Consider the following 24,737-nt stretch of genomic DNA (forward strand, 5'->3'; position numbering starts at 1 on the left):
ATCCAGGATAGTCTTATCTTCACTAAGAACAAAACATGCTGACACTTTGTCCAAGGGCTTCCAGCCTCTAGGTGTGAGAAGTAGATACTTGCTGCTCAAGCTTTCCAGTGTCTGCTGCCTTATTATAGAAGCCTGAACTAATAGAGCGTCCTAATTCAGTGACAAGGAAAAATGACACAGTGATTACCCAACAGATAAGAAAAAGTAAGCACACAATATAGCAAACTAGACTGAATCGAACAAATTTTAGAACCCAGGTCTCTTCAAAGTTGCCATTACGGTGAGTCCGTGGTTAGGCAAGAATATTTCCAATGTGTAGGATAAACAACCCACCTGGGATAACTTTGCAAACAAGGACAACGAAAAACTTGCTTCCCAGAAGCTCTGGGAGATGAAGACAGACTTTGAGGTGGTTCAGCTTGCTGTGCATGGATTATTTTCTTTATTGGGAAATGCTTCTATTCTAATGGATCTAGGCCTGTTCCATCACTGGAAATGTGTTCTCTGGGAGAGCTATCAGTGCAGATGGGTGATCAACAGCTGAGGTGAGGGTGAAAAGATTAGTGAACTGTTTTCCTGGGATGCATGTTGAGTTCGTGGGCACAGCCTAGGATATTGCAGAGCCTGACTCACCACACAATGTGTGTGCCTGTGTACATGTCACGTGCTGCTAGAGTGATGAGAACACACAACCCAGCAGTACAGATTGGCTCTGGGAATAAGTCTGCTTACAAAAACAGCAACAAACTAACATCATATCTTTATCCAGAGCCCATATAAAAAAGCAGAACTGACTTTCTATTCCAAGCAGAATTCTTAGAAATGGACATATTGTGAAGGAGAGGGAAGGGTGTGCTGCATTTTAACTTTGCAGTAATCAAGGTTAAAATAATTGCAATGTATTTCATCATAATAATCACAATATTCATGTAATCACAACCTGACTTCATTGACATCGCAAAGTCTCAAAAGTGTAGGCTGAATGTGATTTTATAGGAATGAGAGAGAGAGATGGGAATAAAGAAGTGATGCAGACAGGGAGACTGTGAAACAGATGGAAAGGGGAGGAGACGGGGTAGAGCGTATTAGAGAACCACGTGAGGTGAGGTGGGATGGGACAACGGAGAGATCAGAGATGTGAGAGAGGCACAAGAAAGAATGGGAGATGCAGAGTTGGAAACATCAAATCCAGGTAAGGAAGAAGGTAGGTGAAGGATGTGAAGAGAACAAGAGATGACTACGGAATCAGCAGCTGAGACAGACCTGGGCATAAACACCAACATCACAGTCATCCTAAAACTCCTCTGCTGTTGCAGTGTGAGATGGCCCAAACTCCATTGGAGAATGTTCTTCAGATACAAGTGAGTCCACAGTGGAAAAACGGTCTCCAAGGAATATGTCGTTTTGATTCTGCTTATAAGATTTGATAGTATTGGATTCAGGAGGAACAGCAGTAAGAGTATCATTTTCCAGCTTAAATATTCCAAGATAGCTGAAGGAAAACAAGTGTAACCAGTGAAAATAAACAGTGTTTTAAAGTCTATCATATTAAGGGCTACTATGGGTCCGTTGTGGAGATAATAATTTACTTGCCCTTTCAAAACGATGTTATTCAAGTAAAAATGTGTAACGTAGAAGAAACACCAACTTACAGGGTATGAAGATGGATGCTGGGAAATGACCTGTGATAAGCACTCATCATGATGCCTGAAATTAAATATCGCTCAATATTTTTTCATGAATGATCTGATGTATTTGCCATTCAAGGGTTCTGGCTGTTTTATTTATTAGATACCTCTAACTGATAGCACTATAATGGAGCTATTATGATTTATTTTTTTTTTTTACTCCAAGAATTAACATGTATTTTGAAATTTCTTAAGATGCTTAAAATGCTAGGAAAACAAAACACAAGACAGTTCAAAATGATAAAAGACAACCTGATTCTTCCAGATTTGCAGCAGATTTCTAACAAGCAGCAGAAGTTTGGATTCTGGAATGCCAGACGCAGAAAAGCCAGGTCAGGAAACAGCGAAGAGCTAGAGTGGGCCTCATTTGCTACGAGACAGGTTCACTTTCACATTTTTGGTCAGACCTCATGAATAAAAGGAACTTGCATCACATATTAAAGATTAAGCTCACTTAAACAGGAAATCGTAGAAACAATGTCAAAACACTGGACAGAAAATGAGAACAGAAAGACACACCGGTAGATCTTACTTATAATAAATATAATAATCAACTGTCACATGAATACCCAAAGCGACCTGTGGTAATGATAAATGATAAAACAGATTTTAAAACAAACTCCTGACCTCACATTCCTCCATTGAGGCCCTCTGTACTTTTATGCCACGGCACGCATTTGGATTAAGTTCTCACTACATAAAGAAGTATGATACAAAAAAAAAATGTACCTTAAAAGTGTCCCCAAAGATATTTTCCAACTGCTATTTTAAGAATACATACTGATCATTTACAAATGATTGCAGCCAATCAGATTGAGAAATACTACTAACACTTTGCAGCATTTTTCTCAGATACCATTTCTTGCCTTATTTTTGAGAAGATAGGATTATGATCTCTTCAAGATACCTTCCAATACTGACATCTTTTTCAGATACTAATTTAGTTTGCTCACTTTCAATTCAACAAAAATCTCAGAATATTCACCTTCTGTCAAACATTGTAAATGCCATGGTAAACAATGCAAATTTTATTACAGTGAGATTCATCGTATAATGTGGAAGATAGTAAAAAAAAATGAAGAATATTTTAATAGTAAGAGGCAGTAGGGATTTTCATAGGAATGGAGAATTCTTTAAAATCGTAATTGTGCTTTAGAAAATTATTCTAAGAACAGAAATCACATGGGTATACAAACCTGTACGTCCAAGGGTTTTAATATTCTACATAATAAACAACTTTGAACCAAACACAGTCATCATGAGGCTACTAGTTAACCTCCCAGCCATTAAAGTGATTGTCCAAGTCTGTCTACTGACATAAAATATGTTTTTAGGGAGATACATCCATCTTTTAGCATTTTTTCATTATTATTTTCCATGATACATTTTTGTAAGGACAGGGCTATACATTCATTTAACAGTCTCTTATAAAACTGTATGAAACCCTCAAGCTTTGCTAACCACATAAGTTACCTGCAGAAGCACAGCTAATTTTAGAACAGGCCTAATATAAATGGCTAAGCATTGTTTAATTGCAAAAAAAAAAAGAGGGCAAGGGGTGGTGGTGGGAAAGTCCTTGATTAAAAACTGTCACAGGGTCAGGTCTTAAATGCCAAGGGCAATGCCCTCATTCTCATTGAATTCAAACCATTTTCCTATACATGGATCTTTTCCTGTTGTTGTTTTACAAGCATGATGCTTCTCCATTCCCGTCAGCAGAATAAGATTGACTTCACTGCAATGTACCAAAACTGAATTATGTATTATTGTTTATGTTCCAAGGAAGAGCAATGACTAGATAGAATCACCCAATTACAACATAATACCAGTAAGAATAACACAGGATTGTTCAGCTGAAGTGCTGTCCTTACACCAGGGTTACTTTTCATCAAAGTACCTAAGAGAGGACTGGAGATACAATCCCTATCTCTTCACACCAAAATCTGTGCTCAATAGAGACCAGTCATCGTTAATTTCTATCCCAAACAGGAGTAAATGTACACAATAACTCAGCACCATGATGCACGTTATTACAGAAGATAAAACTGGATAAAATATTTCAGCAGGATTCATAGAACAGACGAAGTAACTGCTCATATCTAGATCCATACTTGCATCCTTCCTAGAGGCAGGGTCAGTAAATGCTATACCTTAGCAAGAATAATCAAGAGAACTGGAAACAGCGACATAACAGTGGGAAAAGCTTTCCTTACGGAGACATTGGCTAAAAATAAATCGACTTATAATTGTGGGTAGTATCCTTTACCTTGGCCAGATGGGAGTTGATCCATTTTGTAAAAGTGCGTTTTTGTACAATCTCTTGCTCATCTAGAAAAAAAAGAAATTTGATTAGGTAAATATAACGCGTCATGAGGTTATACCACAAATAGAATTCATTGATAAAACTATAGAAGCAATGTCAAGATTGTATTATCTTCCAATTTGTTAACTTTTGGTCTGAAGAGCCAATAATTCCAAATGTGTTAATTAGACTGTTTATTTAAAAAGAGTCACCAAGCACGTTGAAATTTACAATGCTAGCCACTGTATACCTTCATTTGCTTATTAAAATGCCTTTACACCCCAACAAAATTGTTTTTTAAAAAAGTCGCCATTGAGGGAATCAAGATGGTGGAATAGGGTAAGGACACGTTTAAACGGACAGAGAAGCATTAACCAGAATGAAGCAGAGAGGACGTATTTCAGGACATACGAAAGGACAGAACAACAGCAGAGGGATACCTGGAGACTGACAGACACAGAAAAGCAGCGGGCAGAGAGGTGTGGTGTTGCAGTGAATGATACTCCAGCACGGTGATCTGAACTCCACCAGCAGCCAGGAACTCCACCAACAACCAGGTAGGAAGAGACTTTCACTGGGAGCTTGGGAGGTGAACCCAGATGAAAAACTGTCTGTCCTGCTGGTACATTTGATTTGACCAGGAGCAGAGACAGAGCAGCAGAACCCAGACGGACAGTGCAAGAACAGGGTGGATTGCATGCCCAGTCAGCCCCCTAGAGCTGAACTGGGCTCCATTTTGTGTAAGGAGGCAAAGGCAAGGGAAAGGACTGAGCATAGGCTGAGCTGGGAGTGAATTTATTTCTGACTCAGTGAACTGCAGCGACATGACATTCTACAGGTTCCACCCAAGGCAGGTCTGGGTAGCCTCCAGACCTGATGGCCAGCAGATCAAGAACTCTAGTAGTGGCACGTCGGGCGCCATTTTGTGCACTGTGGCAAAAGCTTTAGGACTGCAGGGGACAACAGTGATCTGTGCATGTGCTGAGCTCGCGAGAACTCACTGAGTTCAGTGGATTGCACTGGTCCCACAGGAAAAGAATACCGACTGTGGCATCGCGCTGGCCAAAATAAGTCCGTGTGGCACCCAAACCTAATGTCCAACAGGTTCCGGCAAAATCAGCGCCACCAGCAACCTAATTATATAGGACACCTGGTGTCTCCCTAATCCTGGACCTGCTCCAACTGGAAGTGGGTGAAAGGTTGCAGAGACAACGGTGCAGCCTCAGCACGGTATCACAGGAGGTGGAGAGTGGTGAGCCAGGAGCAAGGGCTGTGGAGACCACGGTGGAAATGTAACATAAGAACCCAGACCTGGAACTCGCTGGAGGTTGTGGCACAAGTGGTTGCAAGCAAAAAGTTGTGTACCAACTGCAATAAGTAAAATCACACTGTAGACCTGTGGGTGACACAGCTTAGAAACCTGCCCCAAGGAGAAGAATCTGATAACCAGAAGTATGATGATCAAGAGCCAAAGACGACACAAAGACACAATGAATATTACTGAAAACTCCCCTGCAAAGGAGCAAAACCCTATGCCAACCTCAGAGTTAACTGAGGAAGACATCAGGAAAATGGGGCACATAGAATCTATAAAACTCATTTTAAAGTTTCTGATCAACAATGAGATGCACATACAAGAGTTCAAAGAATTTAAGGAAGCAATAAAGCAAATGAAAGTTGACATATCAGAAATGAAGAATACAGTGGAGCAAATTAAAAAGTACAATAGAGAATCTCCAAAATAGAATGAAGCAAGCAGAAGAAAGAATCTCAGAATTGGAAGGTATTTCCTATCATCAGGGGGTAGCAAACAAAAATCTGGAAGCAGAGCTGGATCAGGCCAAAAAAAGTATTCAAGAATTGAAAGACACTAGTAAGAGGCCAAATATAAGAGTTATGGGAGTCCCGGAAGGTGCAGAAAGAGAAGCTGAGTTTGCAAATGTATTTAATGAAATAATCAAGGAAAATTTCCCTAATCTAGAGAAAGAATTGGGAAACAAGATCCAGGAGGGGCACAGAACTTCCAACAGGCCTAATCAAAAGCAATCTTCACCAAGACACATGATTTTCAAGCTCTCTTCAATCCAAAATAAGGAAAAGATCATTAAATGTGCACGTGAAAAAAAATCAATTGACATATAAAGGAATGCCAATTAAACTCACAGGAGATCTCTCACAGGAAACTCTACCGGCAAGTAGAAAATGGAGTGACATATTCCAGATTCTAAAAGAAAAAAAAATTGTCGGCCTAGGATAACATATCCAGCAAAGCTTTCTTTTGTCTTTGAAAATGAAAGAAAATTCTTCCACAGTCAAGGAAAGCTAAAAGAATTTGCTTCTTCCAAACCTGCCCTACAAATGATACTTCAAGATGTTCTCTTGACAGAGAAGAGAAATAGCACCTACCAAAAACAAAGGCAAATGGGAAGAACATCCGAGTAAAATGACAACAGAAGACTAAACCAATGAACAACCCATTCCTAAAATGACAGGACGAAAGTACCACCCATACATTTTAAACTCTGAATGTAAATGGCTTAAGCTCAATCAAATGCCATAGATTAGTAGACTGGATTAAAAACAAAACAGCATCTATTTATTGTCTAGAAGAGACACACTTCACCAACAAAAATCAGCGGAAACAATATCGCATGGGTTTTGTTGTTTTCTGTTAGTTTCATCTCTTCAAAATGCTTTCTTCTGATTTAATCATTCAATGACTCATAGATCATAGAGTAGCATCATTTTCTTCATGAATGTTCTTTATTTTCATTTCTCCAGCTACATGTTAGTCATTCAGTAGCATGTTATTTAACTTCATGGTGTTGTTAATTTCTTTTTTCTCCCTGATGTTGATTTTGTTTTATGGCTTTTCACTTAAGGGGATGTATAATGGCTGTGTAATTGAGACTGTCATATCTAGCAACATGTCATTTAACCTAAAGGCATTGTAAATTTTTATTTTTCTTTCTATTGTTGATTTTGTATTATGACTTTTCATTTAAGGGGATGTACAGTAACTGTGAAATGGAGACTAACATATCCAGATGTGAGGATACAGTGTAGAATGCATTTCTACTTTCAGACAAAGATGGAATTACAATGAATCTGTTTACTATATCTTGACAATAAGATGCTGGACTCTCTGCCATTGTCCATGCTCACAATGATGGACATATGACTGTGTATGAAGAACTATATTTTAGTAATGATATAGAAGAACTAGGTGGGGGGAGGGAATTGGAGTGGGGATAAGGGAAATGCCAGGAGCCTATGGAACTGTATCATAAAATGATCATAATAATAAAAAATGTAAAAAAAATTTTTTTAATCGCCATTGGTGAGCATGCATTTAGCTTAATAGATTTCCAGTTCAGATTCCTGAATTGCTCATTAACAGTGTCTGAGTTCAATGCTTGCATCTGACTCCTGATGCTAGCTTACTGCTAACACAGCTGGTAATGGTTTAAGTGGTTGGGTGTCTGGGAGATCTGGCTCCCAGCTTCCATCATATTCTAGCCAGGATTTCTGCAGTCATTTGGAGAATCAGCCAATCAATAGAATCGCTTGGCTTCACCCTCTCTAGACTTCACATAAACATTTTTACCATTCTTTGAGTCCAATAAAGTGCTAAGGTTTATGCACTTTGAAAAGGAATAGAGAGACCATCAGGACAGATCTGGATGTGGAGATGGACGAGTAACGGCAGATGTGTAGAAGGCAGCTACTCAGCAACATACCAAAATACAGCAGTAATCAGGCATCGCAGAAATGAAATCCATATGGGGAGCATGACAAATACATTCTAGTGTAACTTCCAAGAGTTCCTACATTCTGAATGGGCAAAGTGTAGGTAGAACATGTGACTTGCTCCTACCCACTTCAGAACAAAATCAATAAATGTGCTCATGTTATTTTGGATAACTGTATCTTTGCTGAAGGGATAGAGAGAGTCTCCTGCCTGCTTAGAAGGGCCAAATAGCCATGCTGTGAACTGCCTATGGAACAGGTCCATGGCAGGAGATTCTGAATCCCACTAGGTTCGGCTGCCAGCTGAGCCTTCAGAACCACTGCATCTGGAAACAATGCAATCAGCTCAGAGTGAGTTTGAAAGTGGACTCTTGCCTAATGGAACCTCTAGATGAGGTGCAATTCAGCTGTTCTTTGAGGACAGCCTTGAGACCCTGTGAAGATGACACAGCTAAAGTGAGTATACATGCCTTATCCATAAAAGTTTGAAATAACAAATGTGAGCTGTTTTAAGTATTTATAATGATATGAAAGTGAAAAGAGAAAACAAAAAAGGAAAAAAAGAGTCCCAAGAGATCTTAATTAGAAAAATAGAGACATGCATGCCATAGAAAGAAATTAGTCTAATACTTCAGAAAGAGATCTGAAAATCTACATACTATATGACCCAGCCAACCCACTCCCGGAAATTTACCAAAACAAAATGAGATCAGCCTTACACTTATTGTTATGCCCATGTTTACTGAAGCTCAAATCACAACAGCTAAGATAAAATTAACTCAAATGTCCATCAGTGGATGATGAGATAAAGAAAATTCTGGTATATATATTCAACATGGAATATTACTCAGCCAAAAAAAGGATGAAATCCTGTCTTTTGCAACAAGCTCGTTTTTGTTTGAAGTAAGAATAACATTCCCAGATTTATAGTTACTACCAGCATGAAATATTTATGGAAAGCAGAGTAATGGATATCTGCAATCTGCATGGAAAATTAATAAACAATATTTATAAAGAATCAAACACATTTGTATAGTCTTACTAAGTTTCTCTACATATCTGTTACTGTGTTTAAGGTCACATTACTTATACATATTTTGTTAGTAATGATTTTATTAACATTTTTTCCATCGTCATCACCTGAGAATAGGATATAGTTTAGCAATTATACATGCTAGTATTTGTTTAAAAAAAAAACACAGATGTACACATGCCCCTGATCACATGTTAGTTCCGATCAAACTAGAGTTTACAAGCTTGTCTCCTCCCCAAAACTCGATGCAATCTTCTAATTAAAAATAAAATCATAGAGATGAGCTTGCATTAAAACACAACTGGTTCAATAGCAGCCTGCGATGCCAACATTTCAAGAAAGTGCAGGTTCAAGTTCTAGCTACTCTACTTCCAATTCAGCTCCCTAAAATGCTAATGGGAAAAGCAGTGGAAGAAGGATTGGGCCATTGCCATCTGCATGGAGACCTGGGTGGCCTTTCAGGCCCCTAGCCATTACAAGATAGGGATCTCTCACATTCTGTAACTTTTAACTTTATAATAAATAAATCTTTAAAAAGAATTAAACAGAACAGAAATGTTTTCCTTCATCAGTTTTATTTGTTAATGTAATGTATGGTCCAAGTAGTTATCTTTTATCACGCTGAATCTGTAAAGAATTTCTGCAATGCTACACCTCGACTCTCTCATTTCCACCAATAACAGTGTCATTCCAGCCATCACTACCTTCTGATCATTTCCAACTATTGATTGAATTTTGGATCAGACAGCAGGGACTGTGCCTAAGTTAATTATTAATGCATTTTCCATCATCGCACAGGAGATGCTTAATAAAGAAGTGAATTGACAGTTTGCTGAGGAAGTGCTGCTAAGGTCCTGGATGTAGAGAAAAGGACAGTACGGGGAAAGACAAAAGCATAGAAACAATGGTTCAAGGCTGTGTGCTCCCTACCACAATCGAGGAGCATACAGAAGACTACAGAAACAAACACAAAAGACAGGAACTCTTCTGTGGGGTAATGGAACAGGCTGGCAGCTCTGGAGGAGCTAAAACTAAGAGGAGATATTAAATCAAGTAGATAATGTGAAGAAATAGTTACATAAAGAAAGGTAGAGAACTATCAGGAGACAGGCAGCATTGAAACACAGTCGGATCAAGCAGAAATAGAGTGTGAATTGGGTCTGGTGGTATTACAAAATGGAGCGTGTGTAAGAAGATATTGGAAGTGAACCTGGGAAAGAGAATCAGGTTATTAAACATGTGGAGGAGTCTGGTCTCTATCTGACGGGAGATGGGGAGGACTGTTGTTTGTACCAGAGAGAGATAATAGTATCAGAACTGAAAGTTGCAGATTTGACTGAAGAGGACAGGCTGGGAATATGGAGTGTTTGTGACATACCTCTAGAGCACCTGGTATAAGGAATGAATTAATAATTCTTATGACAATGCCAGCAGAGATGAGATTCCGGGAAATAGGTGAAAAGAAACTACCAGAAATAGAATTACAAGAAAGTAGAGATGTATGATCTAAAGTTGCTGCCTGGATCTCTGAAAAGTAGAACTCAGACTCATGTTAATACATTCTCTACTATCTGAATGAGATGACAGTGTCAGCCAAGAAGAGGGGTGGTTGGAGAAGCCAGATATGAAGCGAGTACGCCAGTGATGTGAGGTTGTAATATGAGGGGACCTTAAACAACTCAAGGAGAATGGAATTTTAAAATAAGGTTATTTTAGTGCAAAAAGAAGACAATATGGCATATAATCCTGGGCATTTTTTTGTGATTAAGAAATTCTTCTAAATTCAGGACAATATCCCTAGTACCAATAAGTGAGAAGTAGAGGATGCTGGCTCAGATACTCAATCTCTGTGTTTCTGCCTGACTTAGGTATCCCATCGGTACTCTGTCATTTCAGGGAAAGATGACAAACGCAGAAACGAGGACCAACTTAGCAATGGCGGTTAACATTTGAAAATTAACTAAAAAAATCACTCCTGCAAAGAGTCAGTCTCCTTCCGGATCCACTGTAAGAAGATATTAAAGCAATTGGTTTCATACCAGGTGACCTATACATGCACCTGAAAGAACAGAATTCATAACGTAGGTTGGTCTTTGCAATCACTCATGAAAACCTATCTAGAAACAGATTGATTATTGTTCTAACTTTATGTAAGCAACTTAGCATATAAGCACATGTTATATAAATCCGTATGCTAGGATCCCATCATCAGTAGCTTTTAAGTAGTTTTTAACTAAATAAAAAAGTTAAAATACATAACAATGTCTTTTTAACAAGCAGCATTTAGAATGCAAGCAACTATTCAAATTAGTACAGTACAATGTATTGAATTTTTCTATCAAAATGCATTTCTGGGAGATACACTTCATATATGCAAACACTTCATATATGAATATACACTTCAGTTGGTTCAATTACATGATTCCACCTGAGAAATTATAGGGGAACCCAGAGACACCACTGCTGTGCCCAGATGAGGTGCAGATAAGAACAGAGTGCACAACAGAATTTTTAACCTAGAAATGTTTCTGGGATATTTCTTTGAACAATTGCAATGGGACTTGAAATGTGCCTTTACCAACAAGCGTGAGGATCAAACACAATCACAGCAATGGCTCCCAAGGAGCAGAAGTGTCCACTTAACAGCAAGATTCATGGTTACCGTTTTGAGGAACTGGGAGGACATTTTGCTTATTAACATTCTGGGGAGCCAAACCACGATGCCGACTGTATATTACAGCAGTGTTCTGAGAAAGGTGGCCAGACTTATCAGAAAACTCCCAGGAAAGCTCCACCAGCATGCTTCTCTACCAGGGCAACGTGCCTGCATATGCTGCACATCAAACGAGGAAATACTATGGGAAATCAGTAGAGATCATTTTATAGTCCTGATATGATCATTCTGAGTCGTGTGTCCATAAGACACTGGGCCAGCATCTACCACACCAGGGCCACTGAGTGCACTCCCCTGCAGTTCCATGGAAGGGCAATTTCCACTTAGTACAAAGGAGAGACTGTGTTATACAAAACCCTAGTCAGCAAGTTCACATCAGATGCCTCTGAGAGAGGCTAGTGGTCAACTCAACTCAACTCTGGGGCCCAAAGCAGTGGCTGTGTGCGTATGGTTATTGAGAGTTCTAAACATAACACGTCCAGCAAGAAGAGCAGTGCATTTCAGCACAAGACTCTGGTCAGTGTCCATGGAGGATGCGACATTCACATCAGCAGGGTTTGAAATGGCAACACCAGCAGGAGTGGCCACAGAAGCTGCTCTCAGGTCCTCTTCAAAGCGATGCTGCAGCTGCGATCACTTACCCTTTGGTGGATATGCTGTTTCAAGTGGAGGTCAAGATTGGTGCCACCTAGGTGGACTCCTGCTGTAAGGGGTATGAAGACATGCTCCTTTATCTGCAGGACAGCCAGTGCCTTGGACATCCTTAAAGCCATGCCAGGAATCAAAATCTACCACATGAACCTGTCATTGGGTAGTATGGAGGGCTAATTCAGATTTTGATGTTTTGATGGAGAATGAATGAATTTTGCATAAAGATCACAAAACACAAACAACACAGGACCGATTTTAAACAACGGTCCCCAAAGCCTCTGGTGGTAGTACGCACTCTCCTTCAGGATGTCACTGTGCGCTTCCTCCCGTTAAAGGGTAGAATTGATTTCTCCTGCTCTTGACTCTGATCTTATGTTGCACTAGCTTGGAATAATGATGCAACAGAAAATACTTTGTGTCATTGATTTGAGGTTATAAGAGGTTTCGTCTTTTCTCTTTTAACCATCATGAGTCACTGTCCTAAAACACTAGGTAAGAAAATCTGGCTTTGTTAGAGGACGTGTCTGTGTGTAGAGTCGGGATGCCTCATGAGTGGATGAGCTTGGATCTTTTAGCCCAAACCCTACACATGCACCAAACTTGGCACATGTAAGCCCTGATGAAGCCAGCAAATTGAGGACTAAGACTCCAAGGCTGATTCATCTGGAACCATCTTTCTTTCACATCTATTCTTAGCTAACTATGATTTCTTTATGGGGAGAAATCATTTCAACCAATATGATATTACTAAAATGAATATCTGCCTAGTATATCTTACATTTGTATCTTAACTGTAAATTAACGAATCAATATTTGTGAGAAATGGATTTCAGTTGTTACAAGTCACAGCTTTGAAGTAGTTTGTCACACCACACAGAGCCACTGGAAGAAAAGCAGTTACCTGTGCAATCATTAGACAAGTGTGTGTATATGTGTGTGTGCGCAGTCCTGCTCCTGTCCTGTGTTCTATGTAACAGAAGGATTCTAGACTCACTAGGCTTTTCCTTCTGGAACCCTGATATCCCGACTAGATGTGTAATGAGGACTGTCAGGAACAAGGGTGTTGTGACCCATGAATCCCAGCATGGGCTGCTGGGAGATGACTGAGAAGGAGAGGACATGAAACCAACAGCTGTCTGCAGTAACGACATTGAGGAAAAAAATGAGTGAACAGAATTTTCATAAAGACATTACCCATGTTGAGGTTCTAGTCACTAACAAAAAAAAATTCTTAGAAACAGTAAGACTCATATTGGTCTCTTTTTAAAAGATTATCTTCATCGGAGTGACATATTTACAGAGAAAAGGAGAGACACAAAAGATAAGATGTTCTGTCTGCTGGTTTATTCACCTAGTGGCTGCAAAGGTCAAAGCTGAGCTGATCCAAAGCTAGGAGTCGGGAGCCTCTTCCAAACATCCCATGCTAGTTCAGGGTCCAAGGCTTTGTGCCATCTTCAGTTGTTTTTCCAGGCCATAAGAAGGGAGCTAGATGTGAAGTGGAGGAGCCAGGGTATGCACCAATACCCATATGGGATGCCAGTACTTACAGGTAGAAGCTTAGCTAGCTGAGCCATTGCACTGGCCTCAAGATTCATATTCTTCTTAGGATTTGCAGAACTAGCATTGTGGTCATTTTTTATGTAAAAGCAATGGCTAGATCAAAAGAAACTGGTTTTGTTGATACTAAAATTGCAAACTGTAGTGTGATCTCACTTTAAGTCAGAAGCACCAAGTATACTACCCTCTGCAAAACCATTCAGGTCAGGTCCAACGCAGTAGCCTAGTGGCTAAAGTCCTCGCCTTGCATGCCCAGGGATCACATATGGGTGTCAGTTCTAATCCCAGCAGCCACATTTCCCTTCTAGCTCCCTACTTGTAGACAGAGAATGCAGTTGAGCATGGCTCAAAGCTTTGGGACCCTGCACCTGAGTGGGAGACATGGAAGAGGCTCTGGCTTCTGGCTTCAGATCAGCACAGCTCTGGCCATTGTGGCCACTAGGGAGATGAATCAGTGGATGGAAGATCTTCCTCTCTGTCTTTCCTCTTCTCTGAATATCTGACTTCCCATTAAAAATAAAATAAATCTTAAAATATGTATTCAGGTCTTTGCAAAAGTGTTGGAAAGTATACATAATTTGTGGTTTGTGCGCTGTATTACATTCCTAAAATGCAAAAGATTCTTAACCTAAAAAACAAAGGCAGTGTCATTAGCCTTCTGCTGAGAGGACAGCATTCAACACAGAAGGACAGCAATATGGAATTGTACTGCAGAATAATCATTATCACCAAAAAAGCAGCAGCAATACATGTGAGGGGAGAGTGAAGACAGCAGAGCTCCCTGTGGCAATTCACAGCAGTGGCTCACTTTTTTAAATTTTTGAATATATTTTTAATATCATTTACATAGTTGAGAGACATGCATACACATGTGGGCCTCCAATTAGGGCAGGGAGGATCGAGATACGGAGGAAAGCAGGTGGGACAAATGTTAGTTCTTTTTTTCTTTTCAATTTTCTATCTTCTCCTGTGTCTGCAGCATCTGGGGGACATTTGATAAGGCATTTGATAATGCCTTATAAACCCAAACTGGGAGAAAACTTTACCAAGGATGTTATCTGAGTGACTTTGATACTTTGGAGACATTTTGGCTTCATTACACCAGAGTTGAGAAAATCTTTATAAACTCTATTGACTGACAAAGTCCACCTTGGCGCATCCACAGACCCAAACACTTGCTGCAAAGCTTGGCCAGCAGAGTTTTCCATCCTGTTCTGCTTTCTGTCCTCTGATGAGGCACTTGATGCTCTATATTCATCTAGATAAACTGGCCATCATGTCCCCTGTGTGCTTCTAGACTTGCTGCCCACTGCACAGGCATATCAGGACTGGGCCTCCTCGGCTGCTAATGCAATTTAGTCAGATGCCTGCTCTAATGTTTTATATGTGTATATAATATAATATAATATAATATAATATAATATAATATAATATAATATAATATAATATAATAATATGTATATAATATATAATACATGTGATACATGTATGACATATAATATATATGTTATGTAAATATATGAAATATATCATATATATCATATATTACACACACACACACACACACACACATATATCTCCAAGGTCAGACTACATATCTTGTGTCTTTCCCTGTGACTGGGGTTTGAGTCCAGTGATCCAATGGGGAGCCCCCCAGGTAACCTCGACTAGGATAACCTCAGACTCGACTTTTGTGTGCCGGCTAATGCAGTGTCAGACTTGGTCAGTCACCTGCACCAGCCAACACACATTGCAGCAGATACAGCTGCTTGTCCAGTTCTACCACTAGGCCTCATCTCTCTCTCACAAGAACCGACAGGAGATGTGATCCAAGCCCAGCCCAGCTCACCATAGGCACAGTACTCACACACGACAATGAGTGCCAAGGCCTAGTCTGCTCAAAACTCAATAATCCCCACTAAGCCACACCTAGCTCTAACTTTTGTGTGTGCTGGCATGTGCTACGGATTAGCCCAGTCTGTCTAGCATCCCATCTGGCTCTCATGTACACTCATGGGTGCTGCAGCTTAGCTCAGCCTGCCCCACCCTAGACCTAGCCCACGAATATACTGATAGGTACTGCTGCCTTGTCCAGCCTTGCCCATCCCCAACTCTGACTCTCATGTTCATCAGCAGGAGCTGCAGCCTAGCAAAGGTGTGCCCAAGTTCCCCTTCAGGCAGTACCCCATGCTAGTTCTCACACATGCCAGCAGGTACTTCCCCAGCCTTGGCTCTCATGCTCCCCAGTGGGAGCTGCAGCCTAGCAGGGGAGTCCCCAAGTTCCCCTATCATGCCTGCTTCCATCCCTGGATCTCATACATACCAGAAATTGCATGGTATATTCTGCCCTCAGTCCCACACTTTGCATGTACTGGTGGGGAAGGTTGCGAGGATGTTGCAGCCTTGCCCAGCTGGTCTCACAACCCTGGCTTCCATAAGTGTCCAGTGTCTGTAAGTTCTGTGGCCTAGCCTGACTGGGCCAGTCACCAGTCCCAGCTCTAATGCTGCAGCCACACAGAGATAAGCCAAAAATGCCCTACAGAATCTGCCCCCAGATCTGGTTATTTAGTGTTCTGGTGGTGCTACGCTCTAGCCTGACATGGCCTACATCGTGTCCTGACAGTCACGGGTGGGTACTGTGGTCTAGCCCAGCCAGGTATGTCCCCCCTTTTCAGCTTTTGTGAGCACCAGCAGGCAGCAGACAACGCCATTTAGCCCAGTTCAAGTCTCCTAGCTTGGCCTTGGCCTGACCCAGACATGTCCTCCAGTTTCCTCTCTAAAGCACCACATCTCAGCTGTCCAGCCTCACTGTGAGTACAGCGGCCTGGTCCATGGAATCCTCAGAAGTCACGTCTCACCTGAAAGATATGCCCTCAGCAGCTCCTACTCCTTCTTGCCCCCAAACCCATTTATCTAACATTCAGCTTTACTGATGTCTTTGTGTGTATTTATCACCAGGTTCTCACGAAGTGCACATGTTCAGTGGACAACAGATGTATCATTCAGCAGAAGTAACCTAGGACACCGAAGCAGAGGAAGATTCAGTAAAAATGCTCCTGAAATCGAAACCTCAAGGAGGCTGCAGGGTCAGCAAATCGTGGCCAGGATTTTAGAGTCCTGCTCTACTGTGATTCAGACCCGACTCATGCATTGGCCACTTGATTCACTTATTTCATCAGTGCCCACTTGTAGCCGCTCTGCTGTGCCCAGCTGAAAAGGGGAGTGGCTCAGTTATTTCCAGTCCACCAGGGAAGACCAGCATCCACAGCTCGAGCACCACAGCTGCGACGTTAAGAGAAATGGCACACAGAGCACATTCAAGGAGACTACAGCTGGGAGATGGAAGACAACACGATGGCGGGAAACAGGAAGACCAGCCTCTACCACATGCTGGCACAGAAGTGAAGGGCAGAGTGTTGCTTCCACACCTGTGACCTCTCCAGGTAAATCACCCTTAAAGGTACGTGCTAAAGAAAACATAAGGACCACTGCTCTCCCTGAGAAAGCATTGCTTCTGGTCAGAGAACCCTGAGAGGAACTAAAAGCGGGGGCGGTTGTCCTTGCCACACAAGGCTGGTTATCTCCTGATTGTGTAAGAAAGTCACTTAGAAGTCTTTTCCTGTTGTCAGCTCTTAGCAATTCTGGGTGGCAGAAGGAAAGGGAGTATTGAAAAATGTCCTGAAATACCACTTTCACGTAATCGCTTTGTTTTAACTGAAACCGTATTTCAGGACTAGAGTTCAATGATTCTGAATATAGTGCTTCATTTAGTAAGGGAAAGAAACAAGACAGCAGCTCATGGAATTTATATATTTTATAAGCAATACTTAAGATTTTTAAAAGTGATCTTACAAGCAAATGGGACTTCTCCTAGATTGTGAAAGGACTGTTTGCTGTTTCTAATTAAGTTACTTTTACCTAAAGTCTTACTAAGATTACAAACCTGGATTTTCACAATTTTTTATATCAGTCACCACTAACAGCTTTCATTCTTGTCTAGTGACATAAATACTTCTATTTCACCATTTTCATCACTACAAATATGATTTACATTTTATTTTGACTATCCCTTTAAGACTATATAAAGAGCTATAACTATAGTATCAAAATTCATAAATATGAAGTAGATATGAAAGATGTTAAAAATTACTCTCAGGGTGATGCAGTGGCTCAAGAGGCTAACCCTGTGCCTGATAATGCCGACATCCCATATGGATGCTGATTTGTGTTCCGTTACTCCACTTCTGATCCAGCTCCCTGCTTATGCCCTGGGAAAGCAGAGGAGGATGGCTCAGACCTTTGGGACCCTGCACCTGTGTGGGAGACTGGGTTTAATCAACTCTCAAGCCAGCCTGTATTCACTTTCCCCACCGTCATCTTCAAACCACATTATCACTTGCCTCAGTTCTCCTCTGAGTTTGCGCAAAAATCATCATCTAACCAGATGTTCATGAACGTTATTCAGTGTGCAGATCCACTGAATACCTTCCTTCCACATGCCTGTATTTGCACCTTTACTGCTACTATCTTGTGCCACCAATGACAGAAATACAAACTCTAGTAGGAATTGTGTCAAGCAGAAGATTTGGGGGATCAACGTTTGGATGCTTGAAATTCCTGTTTGTTAGCGACACTACATTCTCAGAAGTCAAGAGTTGCTGACGCTTTTCAGTGACATGAGAACCAAATCCTCGACCTCATGAGAAGCTGCCTCTTCCACTTATTTCAAAATGAACATAATATACACTGCCCACTTCTGTACTGAGGACTGTATGCAAGAGTGACAGTACACCTAGATAATGCCAAGGAAGGGCCAGGTCTGTCAGAATGTGAACAACTACATAAAGATTTCCAAATCATCTCAGAAATATTAGCTTTTCTACCAGTCTGAATGGCTCCTCAGCAATACAATCAACCAAACTGGGTTGGACCTTTCTATCCCCTGAACCTGCGCACATGGCGTCACTTTTCTTTTCAACCAACTAGAGAACACCAGCACCTGTATCTTCTGCCTCCTTCTGGCTTCTGTATCAGCATCTGTTCTTGACCCCATTCCGCAGATGGTGTCTCCCTTCCAGACAGGAGCTCACAAAAACAGAGTCATCACTTCATGGCATGTAGGCAGAGTTGGGACCAAAACATGCTTTTCTTTAGCCAGTAACGTTCTAGGATGATTTACCTTTCATGCTTAAAGTTATAACTCATATTTCTTTCAGTTTTCCAATAATGCATTACACTCTGTTGTTTTAGCCAGCTACTTTTAAAATCACTAAGATGAGTGAGGCTAAGCAATCAAAAGAAAGTGGCTTAACATCCTACTAAACTAAATAAGGAGGAGGAATAAGAAAGCAATATGAAGACAAGTCTAAGGAAATGGGCAAGAATCAAAATAAAGACTCTCAAATTTTAAAAATGTTTGAATACTTTATAATTGGGGAATCACTGGTATACCTCATTTATGTCTGGAAATTAGGAAACATTGTCCAACCATAATCTCAATCCTCAACCTATGTATTTAAAACTATTGTTAGCAAGTGGGTTCATGAAAACTCAGAATGTTCAGAATTTAAGGAGTCACCTTAACTGATATAAAGTCATATATAGCAGACATCATTTGATAGATGTGTATAAGCCCACAAGTTTTGTGTATTATAATGTATTACCAATTACAAGATTTCAAATTTCAAACAGCTATAATAATGTATAACGCATTTTACATAAAATGCAAGCAACCATGAGTTTATACAGTCAAACCTGTGTAAAACTTCCTCCTGCATCTCTTTCCTAATAAAGAACATGGCTCAGATAATTATATTTCAGAGATTGTTAACAGAAGGAAAAAATAATGGTTGTTATGTTAGAAGTGAACCGGACTATATCTGGCTATACTATGATTTATCTAGATATCTTTGTAAGAACTAAGAAATTCAGATGACACAGTACAGATCTGGAGTGGTACACATGCATGAGAAGTCTTGATGATAATAAAACAACAGTTTCACAGTATCAGTATCACTTCTCCCCAAATCCTGTGCACATAGCATGGAAAAACATACCTTCCATACAATACAAAGGTAGCAAAATGAGTGCCCAACATTTCTATGGATCTCTGCACCTGCACTAGTGAATCCTGGCACTTTTGTCCCACACATACCCAGGCTGTATACCTGCTCATTTATTAATACACCTCTCCCACAGTCAGCTTCCATAAACTAAGACAAAAAGTCCTTCCCAGCACCAGGGTGGCCTCAGTTGGCTCAGTCTGCAAGCATGTCGCATGCCTCCAGGGCCCTTTTTCCAGGCCAGTTCAGTAGATCATGTCCCCAGCAGCACCTGGATGATCCTAGTTATGATATAGGCCATGGACCTAGATGGAAAGCTTATATATTCATGACAGGAGGATTTCAGAATTAACCCCATCCAGGGTCTCTGCCAGTTGAACTTCCCAGAATCTCTGGACAAGCTGACTGATGCAGGCATTTTCCTGCTAAAGCCTGTCTGGGAAGAAAGTGCCAAAGGCAGAAAATAAGGTGTAAGCAACTGACACAAAAGTAATAGAGATCTCCGAGATACCTAAGAATTCAAAATTATCTCAAACTCAGTGAACTGTGAGGGAAAAAATACAGACATAAATAAAATAAAACAAAACAAAACACAACCTAAGCAAAAAAGTTCAACAAAAAGATAGAAATCATAAAAAGAGTAAAAACAATTCTTGCAGCTGGAGAACATTGTTGAAATGAAAATTTGAGAGAACTTCAACAGCTGATTCAAGGTTACTCTGTCACCTAATCAAAAAGGAAGGAAGAGAACCTCAAAGATAGGATATCATTAATCAGTATTTACATTTTAGGTGTTGCAAAAGAAGAGTGATTGTGACAGAAAGCTCATTTTAACATCAGATTTCCCCAAATCTGGAGGATGTGGAGCATTCAGATTCATGAATGTCAAGTAAGTCCTAAGAGACTAAGAGAGCTTCATCAGCACACGTTATACAAGATTCTCAAACTCAAAAAGAATTTTGAAAGTCGCATACGTGACCTGTTACGTGAGAACAAAATAACATCACAAAATTCCCTCAAGAACATGAAAAATACAATATTTTGTTAATTGGTATGGAACAAACATGTAAAATATAACATAAAATGTGTGGAAGGGAAATACCTTATATGGTTTCAAAGTTTAGCTGTAATCAGCTTAAAATAGACTGTCAAAACTAGAAATGTTTATGTAACACTTATGGCAATCTCAAAGAAAAAAAAACCATAGCAAGTATGCAAAAGGCAAAGAGAAAGGCATCAAAGCATATCAACCTAGAAAACTCCACTAACTCGGAAGGGCAGCGAGAGAGCAAGAATGGAATGAAGCAACTGAAAAACAGCAAGCAGTGAACGAACTGTCACTATTATGTCTTTACCTATCAAGAGTTGCTTTAACTGAATGCAGAAACGTCAAAAATTTTATGGAAAATTCAGAACTGGATTTTTGAAATCCATCCATAGCCATTTCACAACACATATTATCCATGAATTTTTAATTTTATTTAATTTTTTTACACAGACTTAGAAGTTCCTTTATAAAAGAAAACCCTCTCTACTTAAAAATATATGGAAATTAGATAGCACAGCTACTGAATAACAGGGAAAATAATGAATCAAAGAGGAAACAACAATACCTTGGACTAGAAATACTATGTATCAAACATGAATTGTGGCAAAATCAATTTCAAGGGATAATTTCTATAAAATATTAGACAAAAAAATAAAAGTAATGAGAACAAGAATGCAAGTATGAACTGATATTTACAATAGACTATGTGAGAAGACTCTTCAGATTTGAGAAATGAAATATTGCAGCTCATACCACATAAAAACAAAGGGATGTAAAAAAATATTATGATCTATTCTATCACAAAAAGTTTCTCACCCTGGAATATATAAATTCTCAGACACTTAAGTTCCTAGAAACATGAAAAAATAGGAAATCTTAATGGACCCAATATCATAAGGAGATTGAATCATTAAACCAAACTCTTCTCCACAATATAATTCCTGTATCTGATAGATTCTTAAGTGAATTCTATCAAATATTTAAAAAATAAAATCAACCCTGCTCAGACACTTCAAAAAAATAATGAGGATGGGACACTTGCAATTTATTTTTAAGATGAGAATTACTCTGATGCCAAAACCAAGGGTGTCATAAGGGGGGAAAATCACACGCCAATGTCTCTAATGAGCAGTTTGAGGTACCGCATCAACAGATTAAAATACAAAAACAATTTCATAGATAAGAAACGACTTGTAAGATCAGCCCTATTCACAACAGCTGTAAACATTTTTAAATAACTTGAAATAAATTTGACCAAGGATGTGAAGGTTATCTTCACTGAAATTTTAAAATATTAAAGAAATAGGAGACTTCAACACATGGAAAAACCTACCGTGTTCATGGGTCGGCAGAATTAAAAACATCATAATGCCCATACTAAAATAATTTCCAGGTTCAATGTGATCCAAATCAACACACCTGACATTCTTCTCACTTCTAGAGAAAGCAATGCCAAAATTCACATAGAAACCACCAGAGACTACAGCCAGCTAAAGCAATCTTGAACAAGAACAAATCTGGAAACATCACAAAAGCAGGCTACAAGATATACTACAGGGCAGTTGTAATCAAACAGCCTGTTACTGCCACAAAAACAGGGAACACAAATAAGATCCCCAAAATGAACCCACACACATACAGCCAACTAATTTTTAACAAGCAAACCAAAATCAATGCAGGGAGTGGGCAGTCTCTTCAACACATGATGTCCTCACACGTATAAAAAAAATCAACTCTTAATTGACCAAGCAGTTAAATACGTGACCAGATACCAACAAATTACTAGAAGAAAATATCAACACACTTGGCAAGACAGAGGTGCAGACAAAGACTTCTTGGAAAAGACCACAGAAACATAGGCTATTAAGGGGAAAGAATTAAATTGGATTACATGAAGCCAAGAAACCACTGCACTTTAAGAACACAATCAACATTGTGATGAGGCAGACGTAAAGATGCGAGAAAATATTTGCAAACTGTGCAACTCGCAGAGGACTCATATCCAGGATCTAAAAGGAGCTCAGGTAACTTAGCAGCAAAGTACAATCCAGTAAAAAAAAAAATGTTTTAAATTGAGCAAAGGACATGAACAGGCATTTATCAAATGATGAAATTCAGATTGCCAACATGCATATGGAAAAAAAAAATCTCAGGATCACTAAACAACAAGGAAATTCAAATAAAAACCACAATGAAGTTATATCCCACTCCAGTAGGAGCAGCTATCTGAAAATCCAAAAAATAAATGTCATGAAGATATGAGGATAAAAGTATTCTATTCCACTGTTAATGTCAATGAGTGCAACCTTTACAGAAGGTGCTATGTAGATTCTTCATATACCTGAAACTAGATGTGTAATACGACAACCATCCCACTCCTGCGGATTTTTTCAAATGAAATTATCATATGAGAGTTATCTATACCTCAATGTTTATAGCAGTTCAGTTCATAAAAGTAAAGCAATGGAATCAACCAAGACGTGCATCAACTGGTTCCTGAACAAAAAATACTACATACATACACACTACGGACTATTACTCAGCCATATAAAAGAATGAATCCTTGTCTTCTGCAGCTAAATGCAAGTAACTGGAAACTATTAAGCTTAGTGAAATAAGCCAGTCCACAAGAAGACAAATATATGCCCTCCCTTATCTGCAACAGCTAAAACGGAGCACAATGGAAAACCGAGAGGAGCAAAGATGGCATCCTGCGTCTGGATTGCTGTGTGCTCTATGTTCCTGAGGAACAGTCATCTTGTTTTTCTTTATCACTATCTTTCCACTTGCAATGTGTTGATATTTTTCCTTAAGGAGTGTTAAGCCTGTAACTGCAAAAAGAAATGAGACTACACTATTATAAAATCTAGAAATAAAAGAGGAAGGAAAGAAGAGAAAGGTAGGGAATATGGACGAGAGAGAGAGTGGGGCTGGAAGGATCAGTAAGCTCATATCTGTATTGTGCCTTATGTGAAATTGGTTCACTTCATTCAAATAAAATAAAACACAATCATCTCAACACTGTGGGAAAACCTGACAAAAATGAAAACCAGTTTATGATAAAAATTTCAAAATATGTATAAAAAAATCTCTCAATGAAATAATAATCACATGAGACAATTACACAGCCAACAGTTTGTTGAAAGTTCAAAAATTTAAAAAGGTTTCCTCTGTAATGAAGAACAATACAAAAGATTTCCACTCCAACCGTTTTTAGTAAACACAGCCCTGCAAATCCTAGCTAGATAATTGCTCTCTTTCTTCCCTAAATAAATCATACTTTGCAAACTATTAAAAAAAAGATAACCAGATCATAAAGGAGCACATTTACAGATAACATGACTTTATATAGTAAGCCTGAAAGACTCCCAAAAAAAGCAATAATGAAAAATTTCATGAAACTTATAGAAAAAATACAAACAAAAAAGTTGCATTTCTATACACTAACAATGATCTATTCAAAAAGAAATTATGGAAAAACAATTGTACCTGTATCAGAACCATAAAGAATAATCAAGAAGCTGGGCACTGTAGCCTCGTGGCAAAAATCCTTTGCTGATAGGCACAGCTCATGTCCTGGCAGCCCCGCTTCCCATCCAGCTCCCTACTGGTGGCCTGAGAAAGCAGTCAAGGACAGCCCAGAGCCTTGGGACCCTACACCCGTGTGGAAGACCCAGAAGAAGCTCCCAGCTCCTGGCTCCTGGCTTCAGATCAGCTCAGCTCCAGTCCTTGCAGTCACTTGGAGAATGAATCAATGGATGGAAGATATACCTCTCTGTCTCTTCTCCGCTCTGTATATCTGATTTTCCAATAAAAAAAATCTTAATAATAATGAAGAATTAGTACGCTGAATACACCATAAATATTGATGAATGAAATTGAAGATGCCTCAAATACATGGAGAAACATTTTATGTTGCTCAATTGGAGGAAAAATGTCAAAATATTCATGTTACCCAAAGAAATCTAGATT

At 39.5% G+C, this 24,737-nt stretch overlaps 1 protein-coding gene across 1 annotated transcript in view; it reads right to left on the bottom strand.

Annotated features, from left to right (window-relative positions):
- Positions 1-24,737, bottom strand: part of SYNE1 (spectrin repeat containing nuclear envelope protein 1) — a 444,597-nt gene that overhangs the window by 368,121 nt on the left and 51,739 nt on the right. Inside the window, exon 3 of the mRNA XM_040965176.1 lies at positions 3,955-4,016. Coding sequence (XP_040821110.1) covers positions 3,955-4,016 — 62 coding nt within the window. The remainder of the gene's footprint in view (positions 1-3,954; positions 4,017-24,737) is intronic.

The sequence above is a fragment of the Ochotona curzoniae genome, unplaced genomic scaffold, assembly GCF_017591425.1.
Source record: "Ochotona curzoniae isolate NIBS_2020 unplaced genomic scaffold, NIBS_Ocur_1.0 scaffold_3890, whole genome shotgun sequence".
Lineage (NCBI taxonomy): Eukaryota > Metazoa > Chordata > Mammalia > Lagomorpha > Ochotonidae > Ochotona > Ochotona curzoniae.